At 33.2% G+C, this 17,500-nt stretch overlaps 1 protein-coding gene across 10 annotated transcripts in view; it reads right to left on the bottom strand.

Moving 5' to 3' along the window:
• The window catches only part of LOC125027931 (constitutive coactivator of PPAR-gamma-like protein 1), a 66,972-nt gene that overhangs the window by 6,519 nt on the left and 42,953 nt on the right, over window positions 1-17,500 (bottom strand). For 9 of the 10 annotated variants that reach the window (XM_047617091.1, XM_047617089.1, XM_047617088.1 and 6 more), the window contains 3 exons: window positions 9,279-9,438; window positions 876-1,014; window positions 1-96 (listed from right to left, as the gene is read on the bottom strand). The exon at window positions 1-96 is cut by the window's left edge and continues 30 nt beyond it. In XM_047617091.1, coding sequence (XP_047473047.1) covers window positions 1-96; window positions 876-1,014; window positions 9,279-9,438 — 395 coding nt within the window. Of the gene's footprint in view, window positions 97-875; window positions 1,015-8,596; window positions 8,757-9,278; window positions 9,439-17,500 lie in introns of all 10 variants that reach the window. The other variant, XM_047617093.1, reaches the window with a different exon arrangement.

Raw genomic sequence — 17,500 nt, 5'->3', positions numbered from 1 at the left:
TGTGGAACATGGGACGTGTGTAGCATAAGAGGTGAATCGGATCGCATGCAGCTTAGAAATGCTCTGAGGCGGCGCTTCTTGTCATCCACAACCGATCTGGAAGAGAGGAAAATTATGATACGATCTTCTACATTAAAATGAATGTTAGCAACAGTAATGTAACAATAAGATGATAAAGAAAACTTTCAATAATAATAAAGCGGTTAAATATCATGCATGAGGGACTCAAGAAAACACATTGACAATTACTCGTGGATGTGTGTGGGTGTGAGTATAAGGAGGTGTGGGTCTGAGTGGGTGTGGGTGTTTGTGGGTGTGTGTGAATGTAATCAATTCACCAAAGTGCGACCTATTAACCCAATCCCGACAGGCATGACTTGTGCGTACGTGCCATGCCCACTGTGAGTTTACTTGTTTAATTGGTTTTACACATAGATGGCTACACTTGTACTAAGTCACCAATTAGCCAATTACAAGTACTTCCTGTCTCGCGCATTTACCCTTTTCTTTGATTTACAAAAATATTTTACGTTACCTATTTTGCTATTACTAATGTTTATAACATTATAGTAATTATAATGTTTATAAAAAAAATAACACCTTTGAGGTTAATAGCACTAGTAAATAATACATTTTTTCCACCAATTCAAATCAGGTAAGGTCACAAGGTCTACTAATTGACTCAATTCTGGTTAAGCACTAGCAGAGTCATCTATGTGCAGAGACATTTCACAAAAAAATATAAAAAATGAACACAGCATTTTCCCCATTTCTTATTCGCTTTCCCTAGCGGCATTAAGTCAAACCCTTTGCAATCTAGACCGGAGTTATGTTAAATTCCATCAAAAAAATTCCTTGAGAAATCTCATCCTTACCCAAACCACAACCTCTGGACGGTCGGCACGGCCCAATTGATGGGTGTTGCTTCTACAATGTCAGCAGTGCGGTATGGGTTATTTTTGGTGTACACCCACTCGCGAACCTTGATTTCAGGTACCTCAGTGGCTAGGCCCTCTGTGTAAACATGGGAAAAGTACTGGGTAAGTAATGATAAATACACATAATACACAAAAATAAGAAAAACTAACACGAAATAGAAAAAAAAAAGACAATGCACAAATTCATTTTTGGATGATAGTAAAATTATCTTTGGTTCAAATATATGTTTTTTATTCAAACAAAAATCTTCCAATTAGCTTTTCCTCTATTCATTATTTTCTCTATCCATTCTTTAACAATACATGTCATTATGAATTTATGAACTAAGTAAAGAATTTAATCAAGAATATTTCTGAAGTTAAGAAAAAAAAAAAGTTTCTAGCTAGTGTAACTCAATGAAGTGAATTATGCAAATTTCTAAATGTAAGCCCAAAGATATTGGTTACAAAAAATAAATTACATTTATAATGATAACATTCATGGTAATAATGATTACAATACTAATCACAACATGAAAGCAGTATGAGAATATAAAAACGATGGTAATGGCTAGAACAAGAGTTTACCATTCAAAGATGACAGCTAAATACATAAAATCAATAACAAAATGAAAAGACCATCTCTTCTTGAATACAGACCTGAAAGACCATGCTTAGGTTCTCAATTTTATGTTCAGGGGATTCATCACAGGGGGAATTAATTTTAGTTTCACATATTAACTATAAGTTGTATAGTTATAGATTTCCTTAATCATTAAATATTTTGTCAATAGTAATCCCTACATTTTGCAATTTTTTGGGTGATGTCTCCCCCCCCAAAAAAAAAAATAAAAAAAAGACACCTTCCCATGGCATCAAAATTGTTTTTGCACTATATGGATAAAGTTAAAAAGAAAAAAAAGAAATGTTTTTCTAATCTATAATATATTCAAGATTTCCAAGAGGATTCAAAATATATTTATTTTCAAGAAAAGGAAAATAATTCCACTTATAAGTACTTGCTAAAATCAAACAACAGCTAATCTTAAAGTAACTTGTTTATGTTCTGTTAGTCTTACTTGGTAAATAAAGTACAAAAAATATATGAATATTCTAAAAAATACATATTATTTGGAATGTTATCTTTTATTTTACTTCCACTGTTAATTTTTTATAACTTTATCATACAAAATCACAGAATTTAAACTTATTTTATCATTCTAATGCCATTTATTGAATGAAATATGACCACTCATTTACAAGTTATAAAAATAACAAAAAAAATCACTCCCTTCAAATTAGAAAACTTTAGCCTGGTAAACAGCCAATAAGGCAGAAGAATAAATATTATGTCATTAGAATATTTCAATAAACATATTTGTGACTTTGGATATACATGCAGATATATATGGTACATCCATGTATACCAACATATGTACATGAGTGTAGATAGGAGTATATGAGTGTATACAGACGTTCATGTGTGTACATATATGTGTATGTATGAATTAACCCCCTGGATCCAGGTGATGAGGATGTCATCATTAAAACTTTGGCAAAGGAGCAGGGCACACGGATGTTTTACTGTTGGTGCACAAAACTCTTTGAGGGAAATTAGACTTAGTGGGTGTATAGGAAGAGGCTCTTTCATTACTTCTACCAGCAAACGAGGAGGGAATGTATTATCTGTGAACCATGAATGGAAGAGCACTGGCTCCAGGGAGGACATTCATTTTAAGTACAGGATCCTACTACTGTCGGCCATGAGCAACACTGTAAGGTGATTACAAAAACTGAATAAACACAACATAATTTGACTTATAGTTACTGTTACTGCACAGAAAAGTAGATTGCCTGGAGAGATAGTATATAGGCTCCTAAAGAAAAATAGTCTACTACCATTTTGATGCAGAATAACAAATGACAAATGTAGAACTCAGAAAATAGCAAAATAGCAAAAAATGCAACTGCAGAAAAAGAGTTAATATAAATGCAAAGAGGAGGCAAAGAAGGTTAGTGTGGGCTAGGCCAACAAGCTTAACACTTGGGAGAACTGTCACTCAAGTAAGTCTAATGCCCAGATTTTGGTCCACTTGTAAGTCCCAAGGCACCCAAATCCAACAAGTTAAAGTGAGGAAAGGTTGTTTGATATGTTTTTCCCATGTAGATGACTATACATGTGCATGTATGTAACTGCCTGTCTTTTCATGTGCATAAATTAAGAGAAAGTCTGTTTTGATTGTTATCCTTTCGGTTTTCTTGCATTAATTCATTCATCTGGATATGAAGGGTATCATTAGACATCTCTCAACATGTTGTGTAGGTTTGAGGGATTAGAATACACTAGTGGCATGTGTTGAAAGTTTAAATATTTAACAGGCCACTCACTTCTTTAAAGGTACACTCTCCTTTACTGCAAGGAGTTGTATATAACTTTAACCTATCTATTCATCTTTGGAGACAGTCACTGCCCATGCATTCTATTACTTACTTAAAATCCTTAACCCAATGCTGCTGGGAAAATGTAGTGTTCATTGTAGTACTGTTTTGTGAAATGTCTCGACACATAGATGCTCCACAAGTGTTTAACCATGAAGGAGTCAAATAGTAAAGCTTATGACCTTCACCTTTCCTTGAGTTTTTTGGGAAAAATGTATTTTCACTAGTGCTATCAACATCAATACTGTTATTATTATTACAGACATGATGGTGGCATGACCAATAGTAATTCAATATAAAAGAAAATATTTCCTAAAATCAAGGAAAAGGGTAAACAGGTAAAACAGGTAGTACTAGTAAGTTCCCTATTACTTTTGGAGCCATCTATATGTGAAGACAATTAATAAACTAAACATACAAAGGGCATGGTATACACGTACATACCATCCCCGGCAGCATCAGGTTAAAATGATCAAACATACTTAACCATTAATAATTACTATTAGCAGTGGTTCTCAACCAGTGCGTTGTGATAAGGAAGTGTAAGAATTATTCTCCAAGTGTGTCGCTTTATATCTTATAGATACGCATTTCGTGTTTTCAAGTTACCGTACTGTCTTTTAGTTCAGAAACATTAAGAAAATGCAAGCTAACCCTTTGGTCATAGATCATATCATGACATACCCCATGCCATCAGCTCATTTGAGGGAATTTGTCTTTCTCCAATAGAAGTGACATCTTTTGTTTGGTGTCACTATTAGATACAGGCACTTAGAGTACAGGGAAACCTTTTATTTATGAAATAAAGTTACAGACTATTAGATGCCTAATGTTGTGCTTGAAGTACCATAAAAGCCAGGCGCAAAGGTGTGCACCAACTACCCACATTACTGGCCACTTACCAATTTTTTATACTGCAGTAAATGGGTTAACCTAGCCTAAAGTTTACCATTTCCCAATATAGTAGATTGTATATAATCACTCTAAACATGTCAACTACAGTTTGTGTAAAGAGCTGGTATGCTGAAGAAGACTAGTGTGTTGCCAGACTGCAAAGGCTGAGAACCACTGCTATTAGTACTATCAATAACAATATAATAATCATAAGGTCATTAATAGTAATAACATTATCAATAACAATAAAAGCATTAGAAATCAAAACTCTTTTCCTGAAAATTTGAGAAATGAAGTAAAAAGGCAAGGACTGGTAGGCTAGTTATTGACACCTTAGTACATTATTGTCTATGAAACAATATTTATGCAAACAAAATTGAAAAAACAAAATTACAGTGAACAGTAAATGTGCACAGCTTCAAAGGGGTCAATTCTATCTTCATTGCTAGATAAATGGAATTTTGCAAGGATTTTTAAAAAGTTTTCTTTGAAGATTTCATAATCAATCATTCTGATATGTGCCGACTTTTTCTCCTTTACTCATATTACGAAGGAAGTAATAATATTGTTATGTGAGATGATTATTAAAGCTAAAGCACTGGTCATATGTAAACCAAAGTACATAATCATTCTTTCTGGGGCAGATAAATATATATATTTTCAATTATACATGTCCCTTTGTTTGCCACCTTTTTTTCTTTTTGAATTCTTCAGATTTAGGAAAATCCAATATTTTCAGACATTCTTGTCTTTTTCTGACCGATACTAATAAATAAGGTCATACGTGAATGCTTCACCTTTACTTGTGGTGCAAATAAACACCCTTTGACCAGTGGAGGCTTATGACCTTGTTATAGTTAAAAAAAATAATAATAAAATAAATAAATAAAAATAAATAAATAAATAAAGATAAAAATATCCATGGACACTAACATGGACAGGTGATTCTCAACATATTTATATATATGTATTCAAAACCAGTCTCAACTCAATTTTAATACTCCCAATTCAAGTGGCCCCTGTCTAAGTCCTTAAGGCTTAAACACTGAGATTTAAATTGTTTGAAAAATATGATAAAAATAATGATGATATTCACAATAATGATAATAACAGTAGCATTAGTAGTAACATAATAAAAGAATAAAAAAAAACAATAATAACAATAATAACAATAACAATAACAATAATAATAATAATAATAATAATAGTAATAATAATAATAATAATAATAATAATTACAATGGTACCAATAACAGTAATGATAATAATAATGATAAAGATAATGACAACACTAATATTCATAATAATAATGATGATAATAATAACTATGATAATAATAATCACCGTAATGGTAATATTCACAATAATAATAACCATAACAATAATGATGGATGATGATGATGATGATGATGATGATGATGATGATGATGATGATGATGATGATGATGATGATGATGATGATGATAGTAATGATAATAATAATGATAATAACAATAACAATGTTGAAGACCATAATACTAATGATCATATTATTAATGATGATGATGATGATCAATAAGAATGATGAATAACTAATGATGCCAATAAAAACTAATAATCAATAATGGTGGTGGTGGCAATCAAAAATAATAATTGATTACTGATGATGATGATGATGATGGTGATGAGGTGATGGCAGTGATGATTGATGATGGATGATGGATGATGATGATGATGATGATGATGATGATGATGATGATGATGATGATGATGATGATGATGATGGCAGTTATTATTATTTCCTTCATAATAACAATAACAATAATATTATAATATTGTTAAAAATGATGATAATAATATTAATATTAATATTTATAATAATAATAATAATAATTTAATAATTTTAATAACAATAATAACAAAAATAACAATGACAAAAACAAGAACAACAAGAACAAACCATCGTAATTACATACAATTTGAGGAGTTTGCATTAAGGACTAAATATTCAGTATACTGGCTGGAGGTTACAAAACTGAATTTAAATGGACTTCATTTCTTAAACTATCCTCTTAATTTGCTTGTTTATTTATTAATTTCCTTTAATCAATCAGATGACACTCTTCATGCAAAGAGATTGCAGATCATGTAGACATTTCTTAAAACTAATACCAAGGAAGATAACTTTTTTTTTTTTTTTTTTTTTTAAGATACATTTTATTACAAAGACGTTTATGTTTCAAAAATGACCCTCATGACTGAAGCTCTGCACTATTAATTAGTTCATTGTCTTGTTGAAAGTGCAAAGGTTGAGCCATTTTTTTTTTGCTCATTTTAATGCATTTCAACTTGCTATGAGAAAAGCAGACATTACACGCATTTTATATTTCATTTTAAGAAAAAAACTACAGGGATGTAGAAGTATTTTTAAAATCTAAGGTGACAGAAAAAAAACCCTCATTACTAAAGATAGTAGTCTGATAACGTGATTTTAAAATTAAAACAACAAGCAACATAAAAAATTACTTCATTTTCACTCCATTACATCAGTGAATTACAAAATATTGCCCTGATGACCTTAAGGTACTTTCTTAAAGATTAAATGTTGATTTGTTAAGCTAGTTCATATCTGTAGGATACAGTTAAAAACTGCTGAAGCATGAAAAAAATAAAATAAATAAAAACATTTTGTGTACCATCATGTATATGAGTATGCAAGTTGTTAATAATTTCAATTATTTCACTATCGTATCTGACTAAGTATTCTAAATTGATTATTTTCAAAACAGGTCAAGATATCACAAGTGGATATAACAAAAGAGGCACATGATCTAGCAGTTGCTATAAGCCCTTTGCTTATTTGAAAATGCACACTAGAACTTAAAGTACTGAGTTCTATCATATTTTGAGACAACTATTCATGCTAAACTATAAGATAGAATGATAATGAACAAAACAAAAATGTGAACACACTTATGTTTTATCCTGAAGTATAGTGTAATTTTATTTGGTATTCATTTCACTAATATATCTATGGTGCAAGGATTATGTTCTAGATGGATACTAGAAATGGGACACTAATGATAAATTTTAAAAGTGACAGAATGTGATTAAAACTTCTAGTGAACCTTTTCTTCATATACTTAAAAAAAAAACAATAACTCTCTCTTTGCAGTCAGATTTGACATTAACCTTCTTTGGGGCTATTTTTAAAGTTGATTTAGAAAACCTGAAATTAATTGGGACATTTGTATCAACAAATGAGTTTGAAAAAAAAGAGAAAAAAAAAGGGAATTTTGGGAAATGGAATTCTCTCCATGGCAATCAATGTAAGACATTTTCTAATTGTGTATCCAACTGTAAAATAGCAAATCCATACCAGTATTTTCAACAGAACACAATAAGAGCAGAAATGGCCTTGGGCCCTTGAAAATCTTTCCTCTACTTTCCTTGCATCACATATTTTCCTACATGCTTTCATCATAACAGAAAAAGAATGCAGGTGTTGTTGCTGCCAATAAGGGAAGAAGGAATATATAAATAAATATGTGAACGACTGAGCGAGTGCATGACTGCATAAATGCATGAATATGAGAGTGCATGGTGAGTGCAAAAGTGCCAGCGAGCAAAAGAAAAAGAGAATGAGACAGAGCAAGAGAGAGGGACAAAGAGAGAAAGGGAAAGGGAGAGAGGGAGGGAGGGAGGGAGGGAGGGAGGGAGGGAGAGAGGGGGAGGGAGGGAGGGAGGGAGGGAGGGAGGGAGGGAGGGAGGGAGAGAGAGAGAGAGAGAGAGAGAGAGAGAGAGAGAGAGAGAGAGAGAGAGAGAGAGAGAGAGAGAGAGAGAGGGAGGGAGGGAGGGAGGGAGGGAGAGAGAGAGAGAGAGAGAGAGAGAGAGAGAGAGAGAGAGAGAAGAGAGAGAGAGAGAGAGAGAGAGAGAGAGAGAGAGAGAGAGAGAGAGAGAGAAGAGAGAAAGAGAGAGAGAAAGAGAGAAAGAGAGAGAGAAAGAGAGAGAGAGAGAGAGAGAGAGAGAGAGAGAGAGAGAGAGAGAGAGAGAGAGAGAGAGAGAGAGAGAGAGAGAGAGAGAGAGAGAGAGAGAAAAAAGAGAGAATATTTCAGGAAAATTAGCCAAACAAGAAAAAAGAAAATCAGGTAAAGAAGAAGAAGAAAAAAAAAAAGAGTACCAGAAAAAAAAAAAGCGAGGATTCACAAAAAGCCCTATGAAACAAACCTCAAATAAAAAAAAAAAAAAACCCTCTACACACAAAAACCAACGAATAAATAAATAAATAAACAAACAAATAAATAAAATAAAAAATCTACCCTCTAGGACCTTGCAGAGAGAAAAAAAAAGCATTTTCAAGTGCTTACTTTGTCCTTCTTCCTTAGCTTTACGGGCCATAAATGTGTGATGGTGAAGGTTAAACAGGATGGCATAAACAAACTGACGGACAGGCCGGTAGAACAGCACAGCATTAGGCAGCTCGCGGCTATTTTCGTCCTCCATGCACACACCAAACTTCACTTCACCCTGAATGCAAAATAATCATATATTTTTTTTCTCTCTTTTTTATTTCTAAATTTATTCACCCTGTATTGCTCTATAACCATTATCTTCTTGATTATGCTAGGAAACAAGAGCAGGTATGTAACAGATTTCAAAGACTTGGTTTTCAAAAGCATTCCCAAAAATATCTTTAAATGTAAGCATCACCACATCGATCACTTACACACATACTTGAAATTTAAAAATCAAGATATATTATTGGACCACTTTCCATCAGACATGCATGTTTGTCTTTGAAAAGACTTTTAAATTGTAAAATTTTAGTTGAACAACTCAAACAAACACTCAATATTACATTTACTCCTAACAGATTAAAGCCAATGCATGAAAATTTATTATCACAATTTAAAAAGAAGTAAAAAAAAAAAGATTCAAAATTCATATTGCAATTCTACTCAAAATCTGTTGAACATCATAAAATATTCAATCCAGTCAAGAACTACAATACCCATGAATACACAAATTTAAGAATAATAACCTACAGACCTGTGTGAGGACCTGGTACACCCAAGGACACATGAGACCCTTCTGGTGGCGTTCGGAGGCCTGTTCGCATGACTTCATGGGGGACTGGAGGTAGAGGCAGTGGGTTGGGGTCAATCTGCGGGCCGGGCTCCTGGTGGCTTTCACTTGGACTACTAGAGTGCTGCACCAGGGAAAAAAAACAAGATGGAGTTCTGTGAGAATGGTTCAACTTTTCACAATCAAAGTTCCATGGGGATTAATTACTGAATTGATAAATTGATTGTCAATGTATGATTTATAATTACCATTATAAGTTCTGATTTGATTTCTATTTTAAAGTAAAAAAAAAGAAAATAAAAAAAAAAATAAATAAATAAAGTAAGAATATATCTTGAACCTTAACATACTAAAAAATACATCACAATTTCCATTACTGATTCCCAATTTTTCAGTTTATATATTTCATTACCTCATCTAGTAATACTTTACTCACAAATAAAATATTTCCTGTATTAAAACATATTCACTAAATTAGAAGTTTTAAGTCCTATAATTCACAACACAATTTCTTCCTTATATATCTAATATTTCTCTTACAAAATAAATAATGCGAGTCTTTCTATGGCTAGACTCTTTTATATTTCTACTTGTCTTGAAGTAATAAAAAGAAGGACACACTAAACCATCTAACTTATGCATACAGTAAGATAAAAGAAGCATCTGTTGACTTAGTCATGCTGAAAACATGTAGATACCATAGAGCCTACTCCTTATGTGACATTCTACCACATGTATTCTGTGATCCATTTTCCATGTGACAGAAGGAGACAAAGTTTTACTGCTATCTTACCCATTAACAAACATTTGACTATGAACTCTGGACTACTTGAACTTTTCTGCACAATTTTAACGCAATGTCAATAATTTTAGCTTTTACAAGTCTGACTGTGCTGTATACCTTATACCACAAAAAAAAAGACAAAAGTTAAAATAAATAAAAAAGGAAGAGAGAATGAAAGAAAGGGAAAAAAAAATCTTATACTGAACACTAAATAGATAAAGGAAGAAATTGCCATCTACTAGTTGAGGAAATGACAGCCCTGAGTGCTGGAACATAATAACATTAGAGAGGTGGTGAATGCTTTCCACCAGATCCATAAAAATCAAAAGAGAAGGCAAAGTGGTGCAGCATTGGCTTAAAAAATGGCGTGACTCAGACAGGAGGCCTAGGTGGCAAACTGAATACTGACAGACAGAATAACAGCAGCTTGCTGTGTTGAGCAGTGAATAGTCACTCCAGACACACACTTCTCTCTCACACAAGTGCACTTACAGGAATGTAAATTATTACACAGACACTCATACACACATGCACATACAATCACGCACACAAATACATATACGCACTCATGTATATCCAAGTTAGGGAGTTTTTCACACAGTCTCTCACTGGGTCACTTACCTCACCAATAAGGATAGAAAAAGGCAATTAACATAATCTGAAAAAAAGTAAATGGCAAAAAAATTATAAACATAAATTGAGTCACATGAGAAGTTAGCAAGAATGGGAAAAAGTGAAATACAAATGCATATAATTAACTACAAACACACAAGTACAATATACCAACTCTAAGAGTTAAAAGTAATGCATACAAATGGGCAACATCATAAAAGGATACAAAATATTCCCTAGTTAATAATAATATTAATGAGCAACACATCTATACCAAATACTAAGTCTTCTGCTCTAAAAATATGGTCCCAATCCTTCCGTGCAGCCTTAAATCTAGTCAAACAAACACTGAACAATTGCAAAGCTGTTGCCTTGCCACTGGCCATCATTCAGCAGAAGTCAGCATGAAGAAAGCTAGCACATAAGATGAAGACTTAAGATCAAAATAAAACATTTTCGTAATTTGTCCACTTATTGCAATTCAAAAAGAAAAATTTCCATAGTTAATTTGTTGCATAACATACAGCAAATTTGTGAAATCCATCTGGGAAAATGGAGGGGGGGGGGGGACAGAGAAAGAATGATGATGAAAGAAAAGAAGTTCCATGGCTTATTCTTGGAAACAGACTACATCCAATGCCATTCCTATAAGCCATCACGGTGTTTAGCCAGAGTTTCCTTTTCGCTGATCCTGTCATTGCACTAGAAACTGGATATAATGACAGATTGGAGAGTACCAGCTCAGAACAGCTGCTGATTTTCAAATTGTCTTAAGGCATTTCAAAACTCATAAATTCTGAATGGTAAAATACTTAGGAAATCTTTCATATATATTTATATCCACATAAACATCATATTTTTTTTTGTGAAATAACAATTAACATTTGGAAAAGGGTCTTTACATATTTCTCTTGTCACCACTTCAGAAGGGAAATATATTATTCACCTTTATCAAACTCTAGTCAATGCCTCCAGGAGAATTTGGGGTTTGCTGTGCCTCCTCTCCAGGGAGCATATGTGGCCAAATGGGAGTGCCTCTGAGGCTATTTCAAATGCAGACAGTGCATTGCATTCACCATGGCACACCAACAAAGGGACATGATTTTAATTTAGTACCACTTGCATCTAAAACACAATTTAAATGTTCCTGCATATTCAGAGATGTATAACATTCATTTTAGTAACCTGATTATGTAGATAAGCATCCATTTCAACAAATCAGTTTTACACTCTGATTAGATGAAAGATGATTATGTAAACTAAGGTGAAAGGTACTTACAAATTCACAGCAGCAACAAGAAAGCACATGTTTTGGAGCATGACAGTTTTCAGGTATAACAGATGAATGATTTATGTGGTAATTATCCCCTTTTAAACAAAAAACTAGCCAGTTGGAACATTACACATCCTGTTATCCCCCAGACAATAGCCCCAGGGATTGTGGGATATGAGCATAAAGAACAGCATAAAAAATGCCTGCTTCATAGTATCATGATGTGAATGACCCCGAGCCCACAGCTGCACCCAAATCGGTCATGCCAAGAACACCACATCATCTGGAGAAAAAGGGTTCCTTTATTTTCTTTACAAAGTACCAGGTTCCTCCTGCATATACAATCATTACCCACCAAACATATGGTTCTTACTAAGAAAAAAATAATAAAAATATATACATTTCAAAATGAATAAAAACAAATAGAAAAGATATTCAAATCCTAATTCTGCATACTTGCACACACACACACACTCACTCACTCACTCTCTTTGACACACACACGCACACACACACACACACACACGAGCACACAGACACGAGCACATACATATATATATACACAAATATATATATATATATATATATATATACATATATACATATATATATATATATATATATATATACACACACACACACACACACACACACACACACACACACACACACACACACACACACACACACACACACACACAAATAATGTGATGACATATCTGATTCATGTAAATGGAGATGAAAAAGAGTACAGCTTTTTGTTATCTAAAACCTAGAACTCAAATGAACCAACCAAGATTTTCAAGTTAATCTTATCACAAAACAAGGAAAGTGGAAGTGGAAGAAATCAGGAGACCATTTGAGAGCTGAAAGGGGAAGGAGTGAAGATGAATGAACACTGAAGAACACAAAAAAACTAAGCCGTGGACATGGGTGAAGTGCCAAGCCATACAAAACAGATGATGATAAACTAGGAAAGGAGAATAGGAAAAAAATCATATAAGAGAAAAAATTAAATACATATAAAGTGAAATTGGAAATAGAGAGTACAATAAGAAAGAATGACATATAATGAAGACAAAAATGAAGAATAAAATTAAGCTTCTATACCTGCAAGGAGAAGCCATCTTTGTATTCAAGCAAAACCTTCCCTTTTTCTTGAGGAAATAGATATAAGAACTACTTGCTCTTAGTCAATGCTCTCCCTTAAAATACTAGATACATATCTAATAGAGAAGGAACTGTGAAAAGAGAAGACAATGCAGACCAGTTACACATTTTCTCAAAAGGAGATATGTTTTGGAAATGCTGCTTCACTGATCTTACAATAAACACCACAAAGCCAGAACATCATTGCTATTTTCAGTTTCATCATTTTAAACAAATACATCTTGAATATATTTCATGCCTGACAGCAGAGCTGAGAGTAAATGGAAAACATATTAACCAGTTGGATCTGGGTGCCTCATGGCCCACACATGGACCAAAATCCAAGCATTAGACTGACTTGAGTGGCTTGTAGGCCAGGCCCACACAAACACTCATGCATGGTATCAAGACTCCTTGCCTCCTCTTTGAATGATTTTATCTCTCTGTTTCCTGTAATGTTTTTTGCTTTTTGTGTCATTTTCTATATTAATCATTTGTTATATTGTATCATGATGGTGTTAAACTGTTTTCCTTGAGCAGACTTCATGTTATCTCTAGATAGTCTACAACTCTGTTAATAACAATAACAGGAAGTATCATTGTGTTTTGTATAATGCTTTGAAGGTGGTGCTCTTTAAAGCATGGCTCATGGATAGTACATTCCACTATCATTTACCAGTGGAAATAAAGCAAGAGCCCCTTCTAAATGCCCATTGAGTTTAATCTTCCTCAAGAGCTTCGTGCTCTCATGATGAAATACCCATCAGCTAGCCCTCAGCCAAGTTCTTTCCATGATGGCATATTCTGTTCTGATGTGCTGGTCATGTCGCCAAGATCCAATGGGTTACGGCATTACAAGCAAGTGAAAATGACAAATAGCAAAGAAAGAGGAGCAAAATTTAAAAATAGGTACAAAATATTTCAATATACAATTCCATAGCAATACATTTAGAAGAATAGTAATGTGAAAATAAAAGAAAAAGAGAGAAAAAAAAAAAAAATGCTTTTACCCCAATTCACACAACTTCCGACCAAATCGGTCGGTACTGAATGGATATGCAGTATACTATCAGATTCTTTTGATCTTACAATATCATAATACCTTTATCTGATCAAATTTACTAAGCTTTTACTAATCTATCACATCAAATGTACCCATTATACACTTACTTTGCTATATACTATTAACCCATTTGCCCCATGTGGCAAGAATACATGCCATGCCCATTGTAATACACGTTTATTTATTGTATTTACACATAGATGGCTCTACAAGTTCTTAATCACCAAATAGCCACTTATCAGAGCTACCTGTTTACCCTTTTCCTTCACTTTAGAAAAAAAAAAATTGTATCATTTCATTGTCTAAAATATTTTAATGACAATTTAATAATCATAACAATACCAATAATAACAGTATCGAAAGCAATGGAATTAATAAGAAAAACACATTTTCCCGCCAATTCAAGGAATGGGGAAATCAGGATCGGTAACTAGGGTCCAATGATAGACTCCTTGCCGGCTGAGCACATGCGGACCCATCTGTATGTAACAAAATTTACCAAAAACTACATGGGACAGAGCATAAATCTGGGGCGAATGGGTTAATATTTTCAGAAGCAGGGTCTTCCTTGCCTTTAAAGTACTTTCAGAAGAGATTTTTGTTTTGTTTTAGATGTGAAATTTTATCTTGTACAGGGTATAAATATCCAAGAGAAACAAAAACAAAAACAATTATATAAATAATGATAGTTAAATTAAAAAAAAAAATTATAATAATAATAATAATAATAATAATGGATGATAAAAATAAGAATGATGATAATGATAAGAATAAAGAAATAAAACTGATAAAAACAATAGCAATGATAATAAAGTAAATATTATCATGTTACTTAAAACTAACTGGTTTCGGGTATGTACTCTATTCACTGTAGCTTTGTATATCTTAATTATCTATTCATTAATTAATTTTTTTACACAGATGGCTTCACAAGTGCTTTGTCAAAGCAAAACTTACCTAATACTTCTGCTTACCCCATTCCTTGATTATTTAGTATTTTTTCCCTATTTTTTACTTTTACTGACTTTAACCCAATGCAGACGGGCATGACGCATACGTATGCCACGGCCACTGTGAGTTAACTTGTTTAATTGTATTTACACATAGACATAGATGGCTGCACTTGTACTAAGTCACCAATGAGCCAATTATGAGTACTGCCTGTCTCGCCCGTTTACCCTTTTCTTTGATTTACCCTTTTCTTTGATTTTGATCTTATTTTGCTGTTACTAATGTTTATAATATTATAGTAACTATAATGTCTATGATAATAATAACGCCATCAATATTCATAGCACTAGTAAAAAAAAAATTTTCCCGTCAATTCAAATCACAAGGTCTACTAATGGACTCCTTTGTGGCTAAGCACTAGCAGAGTCATCTATGTGCAGAGACATTTCACAAAAAATATAAAAAATGAAACAGCATTTTCCCCATTTTTTATTCATTTCCCTCAGTGGCATTGGGTTAATGCCATTATTGTTATTGTCATTATCATCATTCTAACATAATTAACAATAAGAAAAAAAAGTATATAAAATGACAACTCAAAGAATGAGGTAAACAGAGATCTGGTAAGCCTAATAAATGACTAAGTACTTCTGCGCCCATCTATGTGTAATCAAAAGTAATGAAAAAAAAGATACTGTATCTTCAAGCATCAAAGGGTAAGGTCACTTAGAAGACCATGAACTAAAGAGACACCAATTAATAAACCTATAAATATGAAAAGGGCCCTTCTACTTACTTTATAATCTACTGACCAAATTAGTCATAGCTGTGTTTCTAAATGTATTTACAAAGTTTTACAGTAAATTATTCCCCATTTACCAAAATTCTGTAAGGAAATTATCTTCAAAAAATGGGCTAAAGGCCATCATATATAGTGGCATAAACAGAGGCTACTATCTAAAGTTGAAAATGCAAAGACTCCTTTCCTTTAGAATCTCTGGATGTCTAACCCATTTTCTACCACAGAGGCACACCCTTTTTTCTAAAATCCAGGCTGTTTCAGGTTTTTGACATAAATAGCATAATGTATCACTATCTTTTTTTTAATCAGTAAATACACTAACCATTACACCTAAAACCCTTTTTCTTAGTTTCTTCTGTCTTTATCCCAACTATAAACACTTTTTATCAAATACAAAATCCCTACAATCTAATAATTTTTGTCTGAACAGGACCTAGAGTCTGTATCTGTGAACAAGGAGGTGGGGAGGGTAGTGACTGTGCTAGCTGTTGCTTCTGTGAATGAAGGCCTGTATCATCTCTTGTCCATGACTATTTGTGTATGAAATTTTTGAGATATACAGACAAATATATACACATACACAGACATGTTCAATTTCATGCATCCATGCACATACATGAGAGTAAAGTTATGTATATTAAGAGAATATTTACTTACATAAATTGAAGACATTTTACATACAATAAGAAATATACATGCAAAAAATGTGGACTCATTCTGGCATAAAGTTAGATGTCAGAAGAATAGCAATACATGAACATTCATTCAGTCACTCCCCATCACAAGCACACACATACAATCATGGAAAAAAAAAGAAAAGAAAAAAAAAAATACAATCAAATTACAATTATAGAAAACAAGAAAATATATTATTATGGATCACTTCCTAGTACAGGTACCCAATCTTTAATTTTCTGAAGACAATCATTTTGCATTATTTATTCCCCGCACTTTTTTTACGTCCTCCTGATTTGGAATAACCCACTTAATTTAAAAAAGCCAAGGAAAAGGATACAGATGTGGAAGAGATTGACGGTTGGATCCAGAAAGAGAAAAATGAGTACATCAGAGAGAGAGAAAACACATGAAAGTGAGACAGAAAAGAAACAGATGTAAAAAATGAAATGGAGTAGGATAGCATTGGATAGGGAAGAACTGGATAAGGATGGGTGAATAAGGAGTGAGTGAGTGAGTGAGTGAGTGAGTGAGTGAGTGAGTGAGTGAGTGAGTGAGTGAGTGAGTGAGTGAGTGAGTGAGTGAGTGAGTGAGTGAGTGAGTGAGTGAGTGAGTGGGTGGGTGGGTGGGTGAGTGGGTAGATGGTGGGTGGCAGATGGTGACTGAATAAGTAAGTGATTAAGTTACTTGATACAAGTTTAAGCCAGAACAACTAAGAACTGAACTTGAGGGATAGAATTTGATTCAGCCCTTGTTCTTTCACTATTATGTGTTGCTGTATTGTCAGACAATGAATCCAACCCATTGTATCATTTCATTTTTAAACACTTCCACAGTGCTCTGAGTTGTGTCTTTAAAACTTTTTGTACATTATTAG

This window comes from Penaeus chinensis, chromosome 8, assembly GCF_019202785.1.
Source record: "Penaeus chinensis breed Huanghai No. 1 chromosome 8, ASM1920278v2, whole genome shotgun sequence".
In the NCBI taxonomy this organism is placed as follows: Eukaryota; Metazoa; Arthropoda; class Malacostraca; order Decapoda; family Penaeidae; genus Penaeus; species Penaeus chinensis.
Note: the sequence above shows the minus strand (reverse complement) of the source record. Positions and strands in the feature narration are given on the sequence as shown.